Below are 24,281 nucleotides of genomic sequence, written 5' to 3' on the forward strand. Positions count from 1 at the left end.
GATTGCCATCGATCTAAGGACTTTGTAACCTACAGTAGTTTATTGTTTTAGAATCTCTTTTAGCCTTTACGGTAGTGTCTGTATGTTCTTGCTGTGCTGTTCTTGAGTTCCTTAAAAACTGATTTGATTTAGGCAAAAGACATGGTCATGTAATGACTTTTTTCTCCGTCTTACTCTTTAAACACATCCACGAGGACTCGGGCATTTCACTGATGTGAGAAATGTATCTTGGATTCTAATAGGGAAGTTGTATGTTTGCCAAGGTGCATGTGTGTCCTCAGCTAACCCCGCCAACCATATGGTTTTCTACAAGTCATGGTGAGATCACTGTGTGTTCAAAAGGGAAAGTTTCTGAAGATGTTTTTTTAGAAAATAAATAAAATGGTTTCTTCGGGAAAATGTGTGGATTATCCCATCGTAAATTTAGACCTGTATTCTACTTGTTTACACCTAGACCTCCTGAAAAGCCTTTTAGACCCCATGCTAGTGAACAACACTTGTAGCCAAAGCTGTAAGACGGACTATATCCCATTAAAAAACACACAGTGACATTAGTGTGCAATGGAAAAACCGGAGACGTGTAATCTGCACAACAGCATTTGTGTTATAAAACCAGAGTTGACCCACAAAGTAAATGCTACTTGGACTTTCCACACCTTGTTACTTTTTATTAATAGGGTAGCAATTATTTTTCAGGAAATAGTTGGCAGTCATATCTTTAGATGTTTTGCTTTGCCGATGAAAACAGTTAGGCCCTATTTCTTTTATGAAATGATTTTGGTTTATGCACAAACAAATCTATTTTTGCTTTATGAATATCCACTGAAGAAACAGACACTCCGCTTTTGCATTCTTTCTCTAGCCGAACACTTGCATGAAATGGATCAGGATTGTCAAATGATACTCATAATATACTCTTTACATAAGCTAGCTTCTCAGTATTATTTTTAGAAAGTGTGCTGACTGATTCAGAGTATTTAACAGCTAGGTAGCGAACCTTTTTTTAGATAGATTGTGGCAAGTGTGCTTTCTTGTAGGGGTAAGAGAAAACAGGTCACAATGGGGATATGACCTAGTGATCCAGACACATTGTTATTCTTCTTTCAAGAATTTCTCAGAATTTCTGCTCTCTACTTGCTTTTACATGTTGCAGCAGCTTGCATGTCAAGCATAGTAAAACTAGCTTGTCTCACGTGTTGTTTAATCTCTGTTCAATTGTTATACTGTGTGAGATAATACATGACTGTAACCTATGTTCATGCAAGCTTTTTTGGTCTACTGCAGGCCATTTTACATTCTAAAGGACAATTATCAAGGTATCACAATTACATTTTGACAAATTAAATATTTGCTAGAATGACTTGTACATTCTAGCAACATTGCTGGTCAAGGTTTTTATTTGATTTGTCCTCGTACCATCTGTGTCTGCAACAGCCTTACACATTAGCCAGTAGTTGTGCAAATGATTGTTTTGTCCAAAGCCTAAATTGTGCCGTCAAAGAGGATATAGTTCACTCAAACGTATTGTCATGGAATGTATTGATTTAAGAAATATATTTTATGTAATCTTGTGAAGACGATAGAAGGCGTTTACCTATTTCATGATTTGGTTGTTGCACTTTCCTTGACAACGTTTCTGTTGAGCAACAACAAAATATTTGTTATCACGATTAGCTGACATAGCTCTTATTTCATTTTTTTTTAAGAGTCCCTCTGTCATTACAAATTGAAATATTGAGACAATGCCACATGGTTTATGGTTTTAATGGATTACTAAACCTTTAATACAACACCGTAGTCGTCACTGTTCACTCTAGCCTAAATCACATTGCTATTATTTTCTGAAACAGGAAAAACAACAGCGAGCTTCTGGCCCGTTGCTTCATTCTTGTGAAATGGCTGGCTTTCTTAACTAGTTCTCCTTGCAACACCGTTATTAATCTATGGGTCAAGTTTATAAAGACCTTATATTTTCAGGTTGGCAGTTTGCGTCTACCCCTTCTGGATTAACAACAAACAATACTTTGTGTAAGTGTTTGTGTGTGTGTGTGTGTGTGAGAGAGAGTGTGTTTGAAATGTTCTCTATCTCTGATGCAATGTGTAAGTTTTTGTAGCTAGTTACAGTAGCTGGATGAGAAGCTGGCCAGCAGGCCATTGGCACCGAAGTAAGATGAGTCTGCCAGCATAACTATTATAGAGAGGTCAAAGGTTATAAGAGCTAACAAGACACAATATTTTATACAACATACCCTTATTCAGAAGTCTGTGTTGAGTTTGGCTTTGGAGTGTGGTATGGTATAAAGCAATGACAGAACGCTTTGTTTGTAAAATCTATGACTGTTTTTTTCAGAGATTCCTTATTACATTCTATAGGTCAAGTGTTTATACTGTTTCTCTTGAATTAAATATTTTCTTCCTTTTTCTCTTCTTCCAAATGTGGCAGTTGCCATGGACACCTGCTGTGCCAAAATAATGAGACTGCAATTGTGCAAATATCTGCTTCAGGGTTAAAGCATTTTAAAGATGGTCACATGAGTGGTCAAATGGTTTGTTTTCTGAATGGCTTTGTGAAACACGAAACCCACTAAAATGCATATCAAAAGGCAACCAAGCCCGAGATTCAAACAGCATCCTGATATTGACTGCTTTTACAAGTACTGTTTGTAGTCTACTGCAAGATGAACTTGATCAATGGTTTGAGAATAATTTATGGTTGAGCCTCAACTTTGTTTTGAGTTCCTGTCTTGATTAATGTTAAGATATTCAAGATACTTTAGCCATTTGTACAGATGTAGGATTTTGAGCCAGTTTGAAATAATCCTGCAGCAACAGAAAATGTGAATTATTATTATTATGTTATAATTAATGGGCATTTTTGTAGGCGTTGACACATTTTTCATGAGGGAAAATCCAGTCTGAAATTTCTTTAGAAGCCTTTTTAAACCTCAAATCCAAGTTTTAAATTGTTCTCCTGCAACAGGGTGATCCAATTTAAATCCTACATCTGTAAGTATTTATGATAAACATCATGAATGCTAAGTAAATCATGCTAGGAATTAAGTAGAAGGGGTGTTGGCTGGGAGTTCTTGACATGCAATGAATTAAGTGAACAAGTTGTTCAGCCAATTTTTTTGTTGTTGCTATAGTTAGTTAGTGCTATAGTTAGTTAGTGCTATAGTTAGTTAGTGCTATAGTTAGTTAGTGCTATAGTTAGTGTTAGTGCTATAGTTAGTTAGTGCTATAGTTAGTGTTAGTGCTATAGTTAGTGTTAGTGCTATAGTTAGTGTTAGTGCTATAGTTAGTGTTAGTGCTATAGTTAGTGTTAGTGCTTTAGTTAGTTAGTGCTATAGTTAGTGTTAGTGCTATAGTTAGTTAGTGCTATAGTTAGTGTTAGTGCTATAGTCAGTTAGTGCTATAGTTAGTGTTAGTGCTTTAGTTAGTTACTGCTATAGTTAGTGTTAGTGCTATAGTTAGAGTTAGTGCTATAGTTAGTTAGTGCTATAGTTAGTTAGTGTTAGTGCTATAGTTAGAATTAGTGCTATAGTTAGTGTTAGTGCTATAGTTAGAGTTAGTGCTATAGTTAGTTAGTGCTATAGTTAGTTAGTGCTATAGTTAGTTAGTGCTATAGTTAGTTAGTGCTATAGTTAGTGTTAGTGCTTTAGTTAGTTAGTGCTATAGTTAGTTAGTGCTATAGTTAGTTAGTGCTATAGTTAGTTAGTGCTATAGTTAGTGTTAATGCTTTAGTTAGTGTTAGTGCTATAGTTAGAGTTAGTGCTGTAGTTAGTTAGTGCTATAGTTAGTTAGTGTTAGTGCTATAGTTAGTTAGTTAAGTGTTAGTGCTATAGTTAGTGTTAGTGCTATAGTTAGTTAGTGCTATAGTTAGAGTTAGTGCTATAGTTAGTGTTAGTGCTATAGTTAGTTAGTGCTATAGTTAGAGTTAGTGCTATAGTTAGTTAGTGCTATAGTTAGTTAGTGCTATAGTTAGTTAGTGCTATAGTTAGTGTTAGTGCTTTAGTTAGTTAGTGCTATAGTTAGTTAGTGCTATAGTTAGTTAGTGCTATAGTTAGTTAGTGCTATAGTTAGTGTTAATGCTTTAGTTAGTGTTAGTGCTATAGTTAGAGTTAGTGCTGTAGTTAGTTAGTGCTATAGTTAGTTAGTGTTAGTGCTATAGTTAGTTAGTGCTATAGTTAGTTAGTGCTATAGTTAGTTAGTGCTATAGTTAGAGTTAGTGCTATAGTCAGTTAGTGCTATAGTTAGTGTTAGTGCTTTAGTTAGTTACTGCTATAGTTAGTGTTAGTGCTATAGTTAGAGTTAGTGCTATAGTTAGTTAGTGCTATAGTTAGTTAGTGTTAGTGCTATAGTTAGAATTAGTGCTATAGTTAGTGTTAGTGCTATAGTTAGAGTTAGTGCTATAGTTAGTTAGTGCTATAGTTAAGTGTTAGTGCTATAGTTAGTGTTAGTGCTATAGTTAGTTAGTGCTATAGTTAGAGTTAGTGCTATAGTTAGTGTTAGTGCTATAGTTAGTTAGTGCTATAGTTAGAGTTAGTGCTATAGTTAGTTAGTGCTATAGTTAGTTAGTGCTATAGTTAGTTAGTGCTATAGTTAGTGTTAGTGCTTTAGTTAGTTAGTGCTATAGTTAGTTAGTGCTATAGTTAGTTAGTGCTATAGTTAGTTAGTGCTATAGTTAGTGTTAATGCTTTAGTTAGTGTTAGTGCTATAGTTAGAGTTAGTGCTGTAGTTAGTTAGTGCTATAGTTAGTTAGTGTTAGTGCTATAGTTAGTTAGTGCTATAGTTAGTTAGTGCTATAGTTAGTTAGTGCTATAGTTAGAGTTAGTGCTGTAGTTAGTTAGTGCTATAGTTAGTTAGTGTTAGTGCTATAGTTAGTTAGTGCTATAGTTAGTTAGTGCTATAGTTAGTTAGTGCTATAGTTAGTTAGTGTTAGTGCTATAGTTAGTTAGTGCTATAGTTAGAGTTAGTGCTATAGTTAGTTAGTGCTATAGTTAGTGTTAGTGCTATAGTTAGTGTTAGTGCTATAGTTAGTTAGTGCTATAGTTAGTGTTAGTGATTTAGGTATGTTAGTGCTATAGTTAGTGTTAGTGCTATAGTTAGTTAGTGCTATAGTTAGTTAGTGCTATAGTTAGTGTTAGTGCTATAGTTAGTGTTAGTGCTTTAGTTAATTAGTGCTATAGTTAGTGTTAGTGCTATAGTTAGTGTTAGTGCTTTAGTTAGTTAGTGCTATAGTTAGTGTTAGTGCTTTAGTTAGTTAGTGCTATAGTTAGTGTTAGTGCTATAGTTAGTTAGTGCTATAGTTAGTGTTAGTGCTATAGTTAGTTAGTGCTATAGTTAGAGTTAGTGCTATAGTTAGTTAGTGCTATAGTTAGTGTTAGTGCTATAGTTAGTGTTAGTGCTATAGTTAGTTAGTGCTATAGTTAGTGTTAGTGCTTTAGGTATGTTAGTGCTATAGTTAGTGTTAGTGCTATAGTTAGTTAGTGCTATAGTTAGTTAGTGCTATAGTTAGTGTTAGTGCTATAGTTAGTGTTAGTGCTTTAGTTAGTTAGTGCTATAGTTAGTGTTAGTGCTATAGTTAGTTAGTGCTATAGTTAGTTAGTGCTATAGTTAGTTAGTGCTATAGTTAGTGTTAGTGCTTTAGTTAGTTAGTGCTATAGTTAGTGTTAGTGCTATAGTTAGTTAGTGCTATAGTTAGTTAGTTAGTGTTAGTGCTATAGTTAGAGTTAGTGCTGTAGTTAGTTAGTGCTATAGTTAGTTAGTGTTAGTGCTATAGTTAGAGTTAGTGCTATAGTTAGTTAGTGCTATAGTTAGTGTTAGTGCTATAGTTAGAGTTAGTGCTATAGTTAGTTAGTGCTATAGTTAGTGTTGGTGCTATAGTTAGTTAGTGCTATAGTTAGTTAGTGCTATAGTTAGTTAGTGCTATAGTTAGTGTTAGTGCTATAGTTAGTTAGTGCTATAGTTAGTGTTAGTGCTATAGTTAGTGTTAGTGCTTTAGTTAGTTAGTGATGGCATAATTGCCTCAAACTTTGATGAATTGTTACCTCATTGCATGTTTTCAAGTAGCTCTATTCTTTACTTTTGTTATCTCAAGATCACAGGAAACTGTGTCATGTTCTGGTCACGTAATACATTTCTCGTAATCTCAAGAAACGTCTTGTGTGCCTACGCCAACATCACACTCATTACCAAGACGCTGGACTGTTAGCATTTCCCATAGGACAACATGTCCTAATAGATTCAGTAGTGCCATCGAAAGAAAAAGAACGAGGAAAAACTGCCTTAGCAAAGCATCTGGGCGCTCGGGGGGTTTCCCCCCGCTCTGAAAACGTTACTTTCCTCACAATGATGGTATTCATATATGACAAACCCAATCTACATCTTTGGCAATGTTTGATCGAAAGACTAGCTCTATGAGCTCACCCACAAACCCCGGCCCAGCTACTGATCTCCTGGTATACCACAACGCAACAGTTTTTCCCATTACGGCTAATGCTAATTAGTCGATTCTATTGGTTTTACACCCTATTTGGCTACCTTGCATACTTGCATAACTCAGCAAGCCTCAGAAGAAGGTTCACAAAATGTTTACAGAAGAATGCAAATATACAGAACCTTATTTTGTCATGTTTCAAATAAAAATAAAAACTGAAGTACAATGGTTGAACAGACCATAATGTTCCCATTACACTGTGTGTAGGCTACTTGCAAATAAGCACACAGCGTAAGCTGTAGTCCATTCAATCATTTTTTATTTAACCTTTATTTAACTAGGCAAGTCAGTTAAGAACAAATTCTTATTTTCAATGACGGCCTAGGAACAGTGGCTTAACTGCTTTGTTGAGGGGCAGAATGACAGATTTGTACCTTGTCAGCTCGAGGGATTCGATCTAGCAATCTTTGCAATTACTGGCCCAATGCTCTAACCACTAGGCTACCTGCCGCCCCGATCGTTCTACCTATCATAAAATGTTCCCATATTTCCAGCTCATTCTGGAGAATTTTTTTATTATTTTTTTTAAAAGCAATGCAGGCTACAGTTATGTCACAACCGACAACAACAAGCTTTTAACGCAACATCCCCTCTAATGTATTTGTTATAGATTGTTGCATAACGTTCAGTAGTGCTTTCATAACAATTCTGAGATGGTATGGCAACAGTGCTCTTACAGTCCCTAACCTAACATTTTGCTCTCATTTTACTGGAACCACAATGAGTAATTTCAACAGCCTGAGCCTGAAATGTAACCACTGTCAAATTCATCGATATGGATACAAGGACTGATCGTTTGATCATTTAAAAATGTTTTTTTTTTTTTGAAGCTTATACATTGTTGGCAAAAACTCAAATGACCCCAAAACATTAAGAATGGAGAGAACTTAGATTTAGAACAGGGAAATGTTTATCATCTTATTTATCATTCATGAACTCATTCTGATGTGTTGAGTGGTGGTATTGCTTTGATTTCAATGGCCTGTAGTATTGGCACGTACCAATTACTGTACCTTTTTTAGAAACATGCCCACAGCGCATGCTTCAGCTTCGTTAAGTCCCACACATGTTTTGAAAATGAGAAAAAAAGCTAGTAAGGAGTGTAGACAACTCAGCACATCACGTCATGACAACTTGACCTTCTTCTTTTTGTTGTTGGAGGGATTTTTAGATATTTGTAGCAGTGTGTAGGTGTTTTGTTAATGTTGATTTTCAAACGTGATGGATTTTCTGCCAACAAAGTTCATTAGCAGAACAAAGGATAAATCTATTAAAACCTGAGATTGAGCTTCCAGTCATTCTACTAAAGAGTGTTTTTGCATTTTGGGTGCATTAAGCATGTTATCAGGTAATTTGTGTGTTTATACTTAATAGCACAAGGGTTTGATTTTAAACCACTCAACTGTAATAAGAGATGTAGTCCTGTATATTGCTCATTAATTGAATTACCCAACAGAATGTTGATGGGAGAGAACTGAACAATCAATTGGCCAATAATGTATTCAGATCAGAGTGTCATTTGCAGTATTGTTCCATTTACCTTCTGTTTATTTATGCCGTATCCAGATTTAGTATACTTTTTGGTGAATTTATGTGCAATGTAGCTCCTTACTGTGAATGAATAGATGTAACCTATGTGTATTTGGTTATTCATGTTAGTCAAACAATTTAGAAAATTGTGTGAAATTATAGACATGCCTGGATGAAACCGTAGGGCAGCTGCTAATGGGTTTGATGTCGGTCTGACCAATACCTTAGTTTACATAAACAATACCGTGACAGGAAACAAATTAGCTTTGAATGACTTGAATTAGGTTTTCCACTCATGACATGTGTGTTTATAATTATTTTGTCTGGTGTAAAAAAAATATATATATTTTTTTGCAACATCGTCAGTGTGCAAATACTAAACAATTGTTGAACGCGGACCCATTGTCTTCGGCTTTATTTTCGGCATGGCAGTATGAATTACATGGCGATGAAATGGTTGAACCAGATTGATAGTACTCAGGTGCAACAACAAAAAGGAAGCAAAACACTACGTGCTGGCACTAATGGATAATAGCTATTAGCAGTAAATAAAATCAGAATAGGTCGGAATATTCTTGTGAATGGCACAGTATGCACAACACAATACACATCCCAGATTATTCATCGCCCAAGGAAGCAAATGGGTTGGTTCATTTCCATGAACCCCCCCCCATGTAGGCTCACATGTATCAAGGATAAAATATACGCTTGTTGTGTGTATTGAAGTCACATTTGCATATTCAAGATGTATATTATTCACATGGCTGACATCGTCTCCTTTCACAAACCCGCCTCTCATCTCTGTCCTCAACCCCATCCCCCATCTTTTCATTTCCCCCCCTAGATGAAACTGATTTGCAAATTCAGCACAGTATTTGTCATGAGGTTGCCAACTAGTTAAAGCAGCTCTGATTAACCTGAAGTCAGACTGGTGATGCTGCTCTCTTCCCACCTTTTGTTTCTTTCCCTGTGGTCTTTGTTGTGGCAGTAGGGCATGGCACTGGCAGTCTGGAGCATTGTGTCTGATTTCTAGCAGACGAACTGACCTCTGGGGACTTATTGACAGCTAACTACAGAGGGAAACACAGTGCAGGGAGAGAGAGATAGAGAGAGAAAGGGAGAGCTGTGGGGAAGATCGATATCAGACAAATAAATGCATTTTTGTTTTTAAGAACATATTTCGCAAGTATAGTTGGATTCTCCCTGAACGGGGATGAAAATAAAAAGCTACAGATTTTGGCAGAGGCATAATGAATGAAAGAAAATGGCTGCCTCCAAAAAGGATCTAATTAATTTTGAAGGATCATCAGCCCCTTTCGTCCAAGGCAGGGGAGGGAGGAGGGAAGGAGGCAGTGATACAGACCCCTGGACTGATTAGCATTCACTGCAGGTAGGAGCTGGCTGCTGCTCACCCACTGTGTCACAGCTAAAATGGAATCACTGTTGTGAGTGACAGTCTGAGCAGCTGAAGCCTTTGTTGCCCGTATTCACCTCACTTTACCCCTCAGGCAGGTGGCTTTACATGTCTAGATTGCAACTGAAGCCAGGGAGGAAATGTATATGCTCGTCTTGTCTAAATCTAGCCATGCAGAGGCCTTTGTCATCAGGTCATCATAGAATGTCCCTGACCGCACTATTACACCTGCATTGGCTGGCTTATTGTAAACTAGTGTAATTTCCCTCATGATTTCAGCACTTTGTCACTTTTCCAAAGCACTATGGTGAGAATAGAAAAGGGCCGCTTTATGTGCTTTCAAATGTGAGTGAGTGAGAGAGTGAGTGCATACCGTGTGTGCGCTTGCATGCGTGCATGATGATATGTACATTTTATGACTCTCCTTAATATAGAATGTACTATTGTACTTGAATTCAAATGCATACTGAGATATTTACCACAAATGATCTGATACTAGGAATAGGAAGGTCTGACGTTTAGTCAGTGTTGGGCAATGGGCATACTGGATAGGCAATAGAGAAGTCAAAGAGTGACTACTGTCCTGGCAAGTGTGCTTCCACATTCAACTTCATCAGGGGTCCGCAAGTGTAGCTGCTGGGACCTTATTGTGATTGTATGGATTATAAGGGGTCACTAGACAATTGAGGATGTCCTATTGGTATTGGTGTGTTTCAGCTGTTGCCATGCATCACTCAACATCTTTTCAGCTGCATAGCAATGGCTTGAGACTTGGTTCATGGCTTCAGGCTTGGTTCATATGGCTTCAGACTTGGTTCATGGCTTCAGACTTGGTTCATGGCTTCAGGCTTGGTTCATGGCTTCAGACTTGGTTCATGGCTTCAGACTTGGTTCATGGCTTCAGACTTGGTTCATGGCTTCAGACTTGGTTCAGGGCTTCAGATTTGGTTCATGGCATCATTGGAAGGTCTTTTGCAAAGTCCCTATATCCAAATAATATGGCTGCCATGAGAGAATCATCAACATCTTAGCTGTGATTTTAACACAAAAAAATGGCCATAGTGTGTCTGAGCAATTGAATTATGATGTAATTTCTTGGATGGCTTAGTTGGCGAGGCTATCCAAGCTTGTTTCCTTTGAGCTGTTTGACCTAAAACCCTGTGATTTAGTACAAAGCAATGGCTTGTTATGGAACCATGGTGCCATTTTGTCCAACATAGAAAACAAACAACACAAGCTCACAGCTTTATTTACTGTGCCGCAAACTATAATTCAGTAAGACAATGGAGGTAAACATTATTAATGTTGTGGCACACAGCTATCGACTTAGAGGTGATGTTGCATGTCAATCTGCTGTACTGTAACCACCACAGGCATTTGGTTGTTAGGAAACAGGTTAATGAGGTCCATATGTATTCAGTAAAGTAATATTTTCAAGGAAATTAAAGCTTAATTAAGCCTACTATCTCTCTATTTATTTCAAACATCACACTAACAATCCTACTCCAAACTATGCCTTCTAAAATAAAAATGATAAACAATGACTCTTCTGTAAAAAAATAAAAAAATAAAAAAGTGTTATCTAGGATCTAAAAAGGTTCTTTAGCTGTCCCTGTTGGAGAACAGGATAACCCTTTAAAGAACCCTATTTGGTTCCAGGTACAACCATTTTGGTTTCAGGAAGAACCCTTTTGGTTTCCTTGTAGATCCCTTTACCCGGAAGGTGTCCACAAGGAACGCAAAAGAGTTCTACCTGGAACCGAAATGGGTTCTCCTATGGGGACACCCGAAGAACCCTTTTTGTACCCCTTTTTTTGTGTTTTAACTAGTCGGGCATCACATTGTGTTCTCTTGGTTTATGATATTTTACTGTATGTCAATTTCATTGTTTTTCCCAAAGGTTGTCTTTGACTGCTGCTGTGCATCTACAAATCAGTGTTTAATTCTGTTCATCTGGCTGGTCTGCCAGGGGCATGGGCCTACTAATACAATGGAAAGTATGCAAGGATAAATAAAGCCCCCTTTTTTTGGGGAAAAATAAATATCTCAGCTCAGAGCAGACTGGGTAAGATAACCAAAAGCAGGAAATAAAATCGGATGAAAAGATAAATTACATAAAGTATTTATGGAGACAATTCCGTATTCATTGCCGTCACATGTTATGTCTTCTTTGTCTGTTGCAGTCAGGAACGGAAGTTAATACAAGTTGTGTAACTTGATGCGAGGACATTTTCCCAGTCAAATAAATGTAAGGATTGTTGGCGCCTTAGAATATTAAAACTGTTGTTGGTTACCCACATACACATCTACTGAAATGTAAGGGTTTTAATCGAGCTCAGTGCTTAACATAATACTCCTACTGTATACTGTATGATCCTATTCATGAAGACCATTCAGCAAAATAGATTGCAATAGACGAAGGACACATATGGACAGAAATATTATTACATTTTTTGAATGGGAAGACATTGACACATTTGGCTGAGTTGACGAGAATACATTTGCCTGTGTTGTACTATAAGCATATCAGTCGCAGCATCTAAACAAGAAGACCACAACAGAACGGTTCAAATGAAATATGAGTATTTATTTATCCCTCAGCAAACTTCATGATATGAATAGGTTTATTTTGAGTTTGACATATGGACATTTCCACCATTCTGTGAACAGTAAAAACCCGAGGAGGCATAAACTGGCCGTAGTTGGACTCTTACAGTTTGTGGTCGTGCACATAGAGCATGATCCAAAATGATTGACACCCTTGATAAAAGATGAGCAGAAATGACTGTATAAAATAAATAATTGAAACACTGAGCTATATTGTATGGTCAAATGTGTTTCTGCTAGCACAATTGCTCAGATAAATATTTTGTTTAACAAGTAACAATGTCTCTAAACGCTAGGGGTCATGTTATTTCTTCTTTGTGTCACCCAACAAATGTACATCCCTCGAGTTGGCACTTGGATTGGAACCAGTGCTTTGGTCGGATGACATGAAAATAAAGGGCTTTGGCCACTAACACCACTGGTGGGTTTGGCGTCCAAATGAGAATTTATGAGCAGAAAAGAACCACTACTGTAAAATATGGGGGTGGATCCTTGATGTTACGGTCAACGGCATCATGAACTTTACCCAGTACGTGGACATTTTAGCCCAAAAAAACCTGGTTGCCTCTGCTATAGGAGGCTGAAACGTGGCCACAAGTGGATCCACAAAGGCATGCTTAATTTGGCCACAAAATCTGCATTTTGCAATTGCCATTTTAGTCTCCATACTTGAACCCCAATGAAAACCTATGTTTTGAATTGAAGAGGGAAATCCCTAAGCTCAAGACGAAGGAGATCAAGGATCTGGAAAAATTCTGTATGGAAGAATTGTCTACGATCCCACTCAATGTGACCAATGCGTTCTCTTTTAGAAAAAGGCTCAGTGTCGTTATCCTCGCAAGGTGAGCTATTGGAAGGTATGGAAAACAGCGGTGTCAATCATTTTGACACATACCTTTTTTTCATTAAAAAAGGTGTAATTTCTTGTTAACTCGTGGGAATTGGCCTATATGGATAGGGCTAAATTGAAATGTTTCTTACAGAATAAATATAAAAGGTATAACCATGGTAGCAATTGAAAGGGAACAGTTTGGAGATTATGGGAATTAGGCGAGGACACAAAAAAGGTGAGGACACAACAGTTCACCTGACACAAGACTGAACACAAACATTACACTGTTGATTTTATGTGCATTTGACATTTACTGTACTTTTTGCCACGAAATCTGAAAATACTCTGGGATACATTCAGTAACATGGTAAGAACATTCCTGAAACATGTGTTGTAGGTGCAACATAAGACAAAATAATTACAAGAGCTTGAGTGAGAGGACTAACTGGTGTCTCCAAGTGGCCACACACCTCTCCAAAGTGTGCACATTTCCCAAGTAATCTCAAAAAAAGAGTCTTCACATGTAAGGTGTTTTTTTGTTGTTGAGCTCTCCTAGCTGTGCCGTTGAGGAACTCGAGCAAGAACACTTGCAGTCGTTTTGTTTGGAACACAACCCTGCATCTCCGCCGTCACACAATTACTGTTGTTGTTTACACAACCCCCCCCCCAAAAACGGTCCACTATAAAACACAATATTGCGGTCTTAAGCTTTCACAATGCAATTGAGGGGAACAGATATAGGTGCTCATAGAAAGGAGTTATGAAGGTGTTCAAGTGCGTGTGTCGCTGCAAATGTTCATCACAGTAGACAAACATCGGCTAATTCTGTTCAGCATAACCCCGGGTATAATAAATAACATGTCATCGAACATAGTGATCATAAACGTGGACACTGTATATGACATGAGTTTTATGACATGGAAATGTGAAGTGCACATTTGGACTTCCTTGTATGACATCAAAGCAGTATTTCCTTTTTAATCCTCAACGTCTAATCTTTCAAACATACACCGAGTCCTCTTAATTTACAGAATTTCCCTCACTCGGTCAGTCCAAATTTTTGCGACAGTTGCCCAATTAGCGGGAGGGATGGGGGCAGTTTCTTGTTGCGCGCAATGCTCACGTTTTAGAGCGTCTTGTCAGTCAAAACCCATACAGAGCTGTGAAGCACAGAGGCCGAGCTCGGACGTTATGTAGAGGATGTTACTGTTCCAATTTAGGCATTTATCAGTGCCCATGCCATTTTCAACTTCTATACAGAGACGAGTGTAAAGGGTTAAACAAAATATATTTCTGAGCAAATTGTATTAGTATAAAATAATATCATTTCCAAAAATGTTTTGCGTGCAATATAGCTCAGTATTTCAATTATGTCTTTTATACAGTCATTTTTGCTCATCATTTTCAAGGGTGTCAATAATTTCGTACCCCACTGTAAACTTGTATAGCTTAGAGTCTCTGTAAACCTCAGAATCACATGCCGGGTGTAGCTGAATGTCTTTTTGTGTTTCTCCATGAATGCCTTATGTGTTATGGTATATATGATTTGACTGTTTATTTTTTATTTAACCTTTATTTAACTAGTCAAGTCAGTTGAGAACAAATTATTATTGACAATGAATGCCTACCAGAAGGCAAAAAAGGCCTCCTGCGGGGACGGGGGCTGGGATTAAAAATAAACTAACAATAAAATAAAATATAGAACTAAACACACATCACGACAAGAGAGACAACACAACACTACATAAAGAGAGACCTAAGACAACAACATAGCATGGCAGCAACACATGACAACACAGCATGGTAGCAGCACAAAACATGGTACAAACATTATTGGGCACAGACAACAGCACAAAGGGCAAGAAGGTAGAGACAACAATACATCACGCAAACCAGCCACAACTGTCAGTACGAGTGTCCATGATTGAGTCTTTGAATGAAGAGATAGAACTGTTCAGTTTGAGTGTTTGTTGCAGCTTGTTCCAGTCGCTAGCTACAGCGAACTGAAAAGACGAGCGACCCAGGGATGTGTGCGCTTTGGGGACCTTTAACAGAATGTGACTGGCAGAACAGGTGTTGTATGTGGAGGATGAGGGCTGCAGTAAATATCTCAGATATGGGGGAGTGAGGCCTAAGAGGGTTTTATAAATAAGCATCAACCAGTGAGTCTTGCGACAGGGTGTACAGAGATGACCAGTTTACAGAGGAGTATGTGTCCTATAAGGAGCGTTGGTGGCAAATCTGATGGCGGAATGGTAAAGAACATCTAGCCGCTCGTGAGCACCCTTACCTTCCGAAAGTTTTGTCAAGTGCTACTGGATCATAAGCTCCTAATATGGTACGCCATAGTAACACCATTTTTTAGATTTACAGTTGAAGTCGGAAGTTTACATACACCTTAGCCAAATACATTTAAACTCAGCTTTTCATAATTCCTGAAATTTAATCCTAGTAAAAATTCCCTGTTTTAGGTCAGTTAGAATCACCATTCATCATTTATTTTAAGAATGTGAAATGTCAGAAAAATAGTTGAGAAAATGTTTTATTTCAGCTTTTATTTATTTCATCACATTCCCAGTGGGACAGAGGTTTACATACACTCAATAAGTATTTGGTAGCATTGCCTTTAAATTGTTTAACTTGGGTCAAACGTTTCAGATAGCCTTCCACAAGCTTCCCACAATAAGTTGGGTGAATTCTGACAGAGCTGGTGTAACTGAGTCAGGTTTGTAGGCCTCCTTGCTCGCACATGCTTTTTCAGTTCTGCCCACATATTTTCTATAGGATTGAGGTCAGGGCTTTGTGATGGCCACTCCAGTAATTAGATTTTGTTGTCCTTAAGCCATTTTGCCACAACTTTGGAAGTATGCTTGGGGTCATTGTCCATTTGCTTGGAGTCATTGACCCATTTGCGACCAAGCTTTAACTTCCTGACTGATGTCTTGAGATGTTGCTTCAATATATCCACAGAATTTTCCTTCCTCGTGATGCCATATATTTTGTGAAGTGCACCAGTCCCTCCTGCAGCAAAGCATCCCCACAACATGATGCTGCCACCCCGTGCTTCACGGTTGGGATGGTGTTCTTCGGCTTGCAAGCCTCCATCTTTTTTCACCTAGCACAACGATGGTCATTATGGCCAAACAGTTCTATTTTTGTTTCATCAGACCAGGGGACATTTCTCCAGAAAGTACGATCTTTGTCCCCATGTGCAGTTGCAAACCATAGTCTGGCTTTTTTTATGGTGGTTTTGGAGCAGTGGCTTCTTCCTTGCTGAGCGGCCTTTCAGGTTATGTCGATATAGGACTCGTTTTACTGTGAATATAGATACTTTTGTACCGGTTTCCTCCAGCATCTTCACAAGGTCGTTTGCTGTTGTTCTGGGATTGATTTGCACTTTTCGCACCAAAGTACATGCATCTCTATGAGACATAGCGTGTCTCCTTCCTGAGTGGTAGGGCAGCTGCGTGCACCCATGGTGTTTATACTTGCGTACTATTGTTTGTACAGATGAACGTGGTACCTACAGGCATTTGGAAATTGCTCCCAAGGGTGAACCAGACTTGTGGAGGTCTACAATTTGTTTTCTGAGGTCTTGGCTGATTTCTTTTAATTTTCCCATGATGTCAAGCAAAGAAGCACTGAGTTCGAAGGTAGGCCTTGAAATACATCCACAGGTACACCTCTTATTGACTCAAATTATGTAAATTAGCCATCAGAAGCTTCTAAAGCCATGACATAATTTTCTGGAATTTTCCAAGCTGTTTAAAGGCACAACTTAGTGTGTGTAAACTTCTGGCCCATTGGAATAGTGATACAGTGAATTACAAGTTAAATAATCTGTCTGTAAACAATTGTTGGAAAAATTACTTGTGTCATGCACAAAGTAGATGTCCTAACCGACTTGCCAAAACTACAGTTAGTTATAACAAGAAATTTGTTAGTGGTTGAGTGTCTGTAAATTTCCCGACTTCAACTATATATATATATATATATATATATATATATATATATATATATATATATATATATATATATATATATATATATATATATATATATATATATATATATATATATATACACACTGCATCACCAAAAGTATTTAGACACCTTCTTGTCGAACATCTCATTCCAAAATCATGGGCATTAATATGGATTTGGTTCCCCCCTTTGCTGCTATAACAGCCTCCACTTTTCTGGGAAGGCTTTCCCCTAGATGTTGGAACTTTGCTACGGTGACTTGCTTCGATTCAGCCACGAGCATTAGTAATGTTGGGTGATTAGGCCTGGCTCGCAGTCAGTGTTCCAATTCATCCTAAAGGTGTTCAATGAGGTTGAGGTCAGGGCTCTGTGCAGGCCAGTCAAGTTCTTCCACACCGACCTCAACAAACCATTTCTGTATGGACCTTGCTTTGTGCCACAGGGGACATTGTCATGCTGAAACAGGAAAGGGCCTTCCCCAAACTGTTGCCACAAAGTTGGAAGCACAGAATCATCTAGAATGTCATTGTATGCTGTAGCATTAAGAGTTCCCTTTACTAGCCCAAACGATTCCTCTCTACAGTTGGCACTATGCATTGGGGCAGGTAGCTTTCTCCTGGCAACCGCCAAACCCAGATTTGTCCGTCGGACTGCCAGATGGTGAAGCATGATTCATCACTCCAGAGAACGCGTTTCCACTGAGTCCAATGGCGGCAAGCTTTACACCACTTCAGCCGACGCTTGGCATTGCGCATGGAAACCCATTTCATGAAGCTCCCGATGAACAGTTCTTGTTCTGACATTGCTTCCAGAGGCAGTTTGGAACTTGGTAATGAGTGTTGCAACCTAGAGAGACGCAAGACATAGGGACTGGGAAAACCAGGGATTTGAAATCACGTTCAGTACGGCCTTGGTATGCACGCACGACACGCACGCACGCACACACACACACACACACACACACACACACACACACACACACACACACACACAATCCAGTTGGAGACTTTTATATTGGAGAGCAATCCTTTTGCGATTGTTGCAACCTTTTATTAAATTGATTCAAGCTCCTGTGTCCTCTGTAGGTCCGCTCGAGGCAGGTTGTAGACATTTCTGGTCTCTAAATGCTTTTCTGATAACGATCGGACTGTGAGCATAACAGTATGTCTATAGCCTTTGACATTTTATTCACAACTGACAAATATGATATGAGGAGATATAATATAATTGTGGGTACATCAGACCGAAAGGTGGATGGATCTCCTTTGGCTGTGTGTGGTTCACTGACCAGTGGTTTAGATAACGGCTGAAAAGAGATTTGGCCACGTGATTTCCAACCTTGACGTATAGTTGGCGGTTAACTGTCCACTAGAGTATTAGTCTAGAAGGTCCACTCACTCTTTATTTGAACACATCCATTGCATTGCATCCAACGTCACCACTTCCAAGTTTCCCCAGTTGTCTTTTGTAAGTTACGAATACATTCGCTGGAGTCGGTCTCTACGTATCAAGGTCAGACACTTCTGCCTCAGAATGAGCATGTTGATTTCTGAATGGTTTCTTGTTCCCTCTATAGGGCGGTATTGCAGAGACCACTGTGGCAGATCGACCTGTGATAGAGGCAAGCAGAGAGGACGGAAGGTATTGCCTAGCACTGGTCTTCTCTCAGCCACCTCCACCAGGAACCTGTAGCAGTGTGTCCCGTGCCTCATCACCAGCCTCACACACATCTTCCCAATCAAGCGTCATCTGACTGTGTGAGTATATTTCTGTGGTCAGTCGGAGAGTGCCCCTCATAGTTAGGCTAGACTAGCAGCATGGGTGTGTTTTGCATGTATTAAAACAGACATTGAATATGGTTTTATTCATATAGGCCAAATCTGTCCTGCATGTTGCAATCATTAACATGTTCTGTTTCTGATTGTAGTAAGCCTAATGGATGTGATTTGGTTTGTTCTTTGAATTCGTTATTTTCTGTTTCATTTATTTATATAGATTTGCGATCATATGTGGTTTCCCAGGAACTAATAATAATAAGTAGTATTCATTAGTCCTTCCCTTGGTTTTTGATAGAATGTCTTCGACAATACCTTTTATAGTAAATAGTCACCTAGATACAAGGCTTTCACCTTCACTGACAGGTGGTCAAAGGTAATCACTTGAGAGCTCTCCTTTTGTTGACCTAAAAGCAAGGCGTGGCCATGAATATACATTATCTAGATAGATCTTGATGATCGTGTTTAACATCAAGGGGAGGTGGGTTTTTTTTTCTGTCACCATGGTTGCATAGTAAAGTAGCCTAATTTCATTGTGGTTTTACTGCTAAGCATAAGATAATTACAAGGGTGATAGTAGTGAAAAGGGGTCAGGTGCTATATGAATAAACGTGTGTGTGTGTGATGTACAGTACGTACCCAGTGAGTAAAGGGAGAGGCGTTGTATTATAGCAGTGGTTTTAAGAACCCTTGTGCTCCGGGTGTGGGTTATGTGGATGAATGAAAATATGTAAAACATATACAGATTGTATGAACAGGTGTTCAGTCTCACAGAGGAGCCATTCGTTTTTGTTGTTGTTGAGGAGAGTAATAATGAGGCTGTTTGCTGGAGGACTAATGCAAAATCATATTGAGTGGTTTGATACAGATGAGGTTAATAAAAATCGATGATGTTACGTTGAGATGAGATGTAATGGTAAAATAGTAGAACGCCCCATTTACACCACTCAAATGAATCTAGATTCCACGTGTGGAGGGACAAAGCGATTGGATGCCATTGATTGTCATTGTCATATCCAGTCTTGTTAAACGGATCTACAAATGTCCGGGGTAACAGTAAAACATTCAACAAGTAAGTCGTGTGTTGTTTTGTAGCAATTTGTTAATTCTACATGTAGATATCTAAGAAGAGCTTTAACAATGTGTGAATTGAGAGCAATACTGTAACGCGGGAAATATCACGAAGCCTATAGCTGAGCCATTTTTTAGATTTGTAGTTTAGGAGACGGGCGCAAATACAAACTTAAACACGGCTTAAGCCTAGCTGTGTAACGTCCTGACATCCGGAGAGTAGGGTAGTTAGGAACCACGTCACAGTGCACGCTGACGGCTGGTGAACGAGGCTTTATAGTCTAAACCCACACCACCACCTACTGGGGATTTGGAGTCTCATAGAAAATATATCACCAGACTTGTAAAGATAGGAACAAAACTAATTGGATGGGAACCATCTTGGTTGTTTCGTTCTCGCTATTGCCCTACAGATCCTCTGTCGTGCTGTTTTGTGCAGACATTCATCCAACTACGAACCAGCCAGTTTACCTCGACTGATCGGATTGTTTCAATATCAAATGCCAACATAAGATGAAAGAACAAAATAAATAAGATGACCACCGAAATGTGAGGAAATCACATGGGGTGGATGGGAAAGGTCATATGTTGAAGTGGATTAAATTGGGCATATCTGTGCTAAATATCGTGATTATGTCCCTACAACAGTGCAGCTGTGTTTTGCTTCTCAAAATGTATTTGATAATCAATTTCACGTTTATTTTTATTAGATTGTTGCTCATCATGTGGCCCACATTTCTAAAGATTGAGTCATCATTTAAAACGTTTGGTGTTTTCTTCTTCTTTTTCCAAGGTGACATCAGTTGCAAGGGGATGACCGAGCGCATTCATAACATCAATCTCCACAACTTCAGCAATTCTGTACTTGAGACCCTCAATGAGCAGCGCAACCGCGGGCACTTCTGTGACGTGACTGTTCGGATCCATGGAAGCATGCTGCGAGCCCACCGCTGCGTGCTGGCCGCTGGGAGCCCCTTCTTCCAGGACAAGCTGCTCCTGGGCTACAGTGACATTGAGGTCCCCTCGGTGGTCTCGGTGCAGTCCATCCAGAAGCTGATAGACTTCATGTACAGCGGGGTCCTGCGGGTTTCCCAATCGGAAGCTCTCCAGATCCTCACTGCTGCCAGCATCCTGCAGATCAAAACGGTCATCGATGAGTGCACCCGCATCGTGTCCCAGAATGTGGGCCTGGCCGGGCCAGGGGGGTTCCCTGTCAACCCAGGAGACTCTGGGCAGGAGACGCCCCGGGGCACACCTGAGTCAGGCACCTCTGGGCCCAGCAGCGATGCAGAGTCAGTGTACATGCAGGCCACGTCCCAGCAGAACCTAGAGCGTGCGTACACATCGCATTACTCCTACTCCGGCCTTTCACTGCAGAATGGAACCCGTGAGCGCTCCCACTACGTAACCAGTATGACAACAAGCTACGACCCAGCCCTCGGCACGCAGAAGGACCAGCATGACCAGGACCCGCCGTGGATCACCCGCATCCATGAGAGGTCACAGCAGATGGAACGCTTCCTATCCACCCCTGAGACCACCCACTGCCGCAAGCAGCCCCGACCGGTACGCATACAGACAGGAGGCGTTCACATAAAGCAGGAGGCAGAGGACGAGTACAGCAGCTATGGTATGGATGAGTGCACAGAAGACACAGAACACGTTGAGGGTGTGGAGAGTGAGCCGAAGGGTGAAAGCTTTGACTCAGGGGTAAGCTCCTCCATCGGTACTGAGCCAGACTCCGTGGATCAGCAGCAGTACCTGCTTGGCTTTGGGAGGGAAGGGGTTGGAGAGGGGCAACAGTGCGAGGGGACCCCAGTGCAGATCGATGTCAATGACTCCTCCCCAGAGCAGATGCATGAGACGGAGGACAGGGGCACATCCCACGGCACTAGCGACAGTAACATGTTGCAGCCCCTGCCCAACCCAATCATGGCCCAGTCCCTGCCAAGTGCCCCACTCTATATGCGTCAGGCCGAATCTCACACCAGCAACCTGAGGATGCCGCTCACCATGACCAGCAACACCCAGGTAATGGGCACGGCCAACAACTCCTACCTGCCCAACCTCTTTGCCACACAGTCGGCCAGCAACAACAAGCCCTTCCTCTTCAGCCTGCCACAGTCCATGGGAGGCCAACAGACCCAGTTTGTGGCCGTGCCGCCCCCTTGTATGCCCCCATTCTCTCAGCAGTTGATGGTACAGCAGCAGGCAGCGCGGGAACAGCAACAGGCGGCCCAGATGGGACAGGGGGAGAAGAAGCCCTATGAGTGCACTCTATGCACTAAAACCTTTACTGCTAAACAGAACTATGTCAAACACATGTTTGTGCACACTGGTGAGTACACTAGCTCCTCTTACCATTTTGCATGTAACACTAATATATTGCCATGAGTGGTTTGTGGTTCAAATAATTTCCCTGTACATTTGCAAACATAAAATACACAAACGCAATGAATGGTTCTTTAAGTTAACATGTAGCAATGGATAAATGTTTATTGTGTTTAGTGGCTTGAAGTATGTAGGCTATTTCTTGATGGTTGACTAATAGCAAACAAATATTTTACTAGCATAAGGACAATTACATAGGTTTTCTGTGAATGAAAGAACTATTCATTTTAGGGATTAACATTAAGGCTTCCCCTACTGGCCGGGCAAGTGAACTTTCTGGTTTCCCATTGGTCAGGTAGTAAAACAACCAAACTGCAAATAATTCCAGTAGCTTAAATATACTATTTTTTTGGTTCCTGCCCATGTTTTAAGTGAAAGACAGAACATTTCTGGCATTTTATGGCCCTAGTTTTTTTACACAAAGAAATGCCATCAATTGTCTTCACTTAAACAATGGGGAGGAACCAGAAATATCAGCTTTAGGCTACCTTAATGTCAATCCCTGATTTTGATTCAGCTGAGCGGTACAAATGAGTTCTAAGGCTGTCACATTGAAAAATGAACTTTGGCGGCCTGCATCATAGCTGATATTTCTGTATTTGATTAATACAGTGAGTGATACTTAAGGTCCTGTATGGTTGCCAGTGAAGCTAGTCCTGTAAAATATGACACATTGATTACTATTTGTAATTTAGAGTTTTATCAGTGGGTGGTGGTTGGTGCATAAATATTAAAAATGTTTTAAAAAAGAGGGATGGCAACTACCACTGAGCAGGACGTTGGAAGGGGTTCTAATTCTACCAGAATTCATAACCGGGCTCTTTAGATTCCAGTTAAGAGCAGAATTATGTTATTTTAAATATTTTAAAAAATATATACAAGCCAAGATACTTATTCGTAAACAGATGGAGGACGAGTGTGCCGATCAACAATGGCTGCTTGGCAGTGAGGTCAAACTTTGTTAGGGCATTGGTTTTAACTTGGTTTTTTTTGACGGGCACAGTCCTCGTTCATTTTCAAAATGACATTTTCAAGGCTACATTGGAAGAATCGAGTTGCGCTGTCGGTGTCCTTCGTTGTTTAGCACGGTTTTGTGTTTTCCTGTCTCCCATTTTTCCTCCTAATGACTGTGACTTCTGTGTATATCCAGGTGAGAAACCACATCAGTGCAGCATCTGCTGGCGCTCGTTCTCCCTGAAGGATTACCTAATCAAACACATGGTCACACACACAGGGGTGCGTGCCTACCAGTGCAGCATCTGCAACAAACGCTTCACCCAAAAGAGCTCCCTCAACGTCCACATGCGGCTGCACCGTGGAGAGAAGTCCTACGAGTGCTACATCTGCAAGAAGAAGTTCTCGCACAAGACCCTGCTGGAGAGACACATGGCTCTGCACAGCACAGCGGGCGCCGTCACAGGGCTGTCGGGGGCAGCAGGCGCCGGTGGTCCCGTCTCCATTCCCATGGCCGTGCCCGAACCCGGCGCCGGAGTGGTGGCCCTCGCCATGCCCGTCAGCGGAGGCGCCGGAATAGTGGGTGGGGTCGGAACAGGAGTGGGTGTGGCTGCGGAGGCAAGCTGCCAAGAAGGGACCACCTACGTGTGCTCCGTCTGTCCTGCCAAGTTCGACCAAATTGAGCACTTCAATGACCACATGCGAATGCATGTCTCCGATGGATAAGTACAAATAGATGCACTTCTTTAAAAAAAAGAATGAAAAAGAAAAATGGCACTAGATTTTTTTATTTTGGGGCATGAAGAGTAATGAGTATAGACACTGGCACATTAAGTTTCCCAGAAAGGAGTTTTTTTTGTTGTTATTCTAAAAGAAAAACAAGATGGTGGCCTTAAGGCTTTGTAGTTTGATATTGATCCACTGGATGGATCCTTACTACAGGCCTCTAAATGTATGCTTTCCTAAAATTACTGATTTATGTGTTGAACACTACCGAAAGGCCTACGAAAGAAACACACACATACACAAATTCAAACTTACACACCTATATACAGTATAGATATATGTTTGTATGAGTGTATGTGTTCATGTGTGTATGTGTGTGCTTGTGTATTTGTATGTGTGCGTGACTGCTTGTGTGTGTGTGCGCGTGTGCAAACATTGCCATGGAATTTCTAACATGGTAAATGTGATCCCATATTGACCGTTTTGGGCACTATAGGC

General features: G+C 40.1%; 1 protein-coding gene across 1 annotated transcript in view; it reads left to right on the forward strand.

Annotated features, from left to right (window-relative positions):
- LOC139418627 (zinc finger and BTB domain-containing protein 20-like) overlaps positions 1-23,829 on the forward strand; it is a 35,183-nt gene extending 11,354 nt beyond the window's left edge. The window contains exons 3-5 of the mRNA XM_071168231.1: positions 18,443-18,623; positions 20,506-22,050; positions 23,254-23,829. Of these exons, the coding sequence (XP_071024332.1) occupies positions 20,526-22,050; positions 23,254-23,783 (2,055 nt within the window). The 5' untranslated portion in view covers positions 18,443-18,623; positions 20,506-20,525 and the 3' untranslated portion in view covers positions 23,784-23,829. The remainder of the gene's footprint in view (positions 1-18,442; positions 18,624-20,505; positions 22,051-23,253) is intronic.
- Positions 23,830-24,281: the final 452 nt, after the last annotated feature.

This window comes from Oncorhynchus clarkii, chromosome 10 (assembly GCF_045791955.1).
Source record: "Oncorhynchus clarkii lewisi isolate Uvic-CL-2024 chromosome 10, UVic_Ocla_1.0, whole genome shotgun sequence".
In the NCBI taxonomy this organism is placed as follows: domain Eukaryota; kingdom Metazoa; phylum Chordata; class Actinopteri; order Salmoniformes; family Salmonidae; genus Oncorhynchus; species Oncorhynchus clarkii.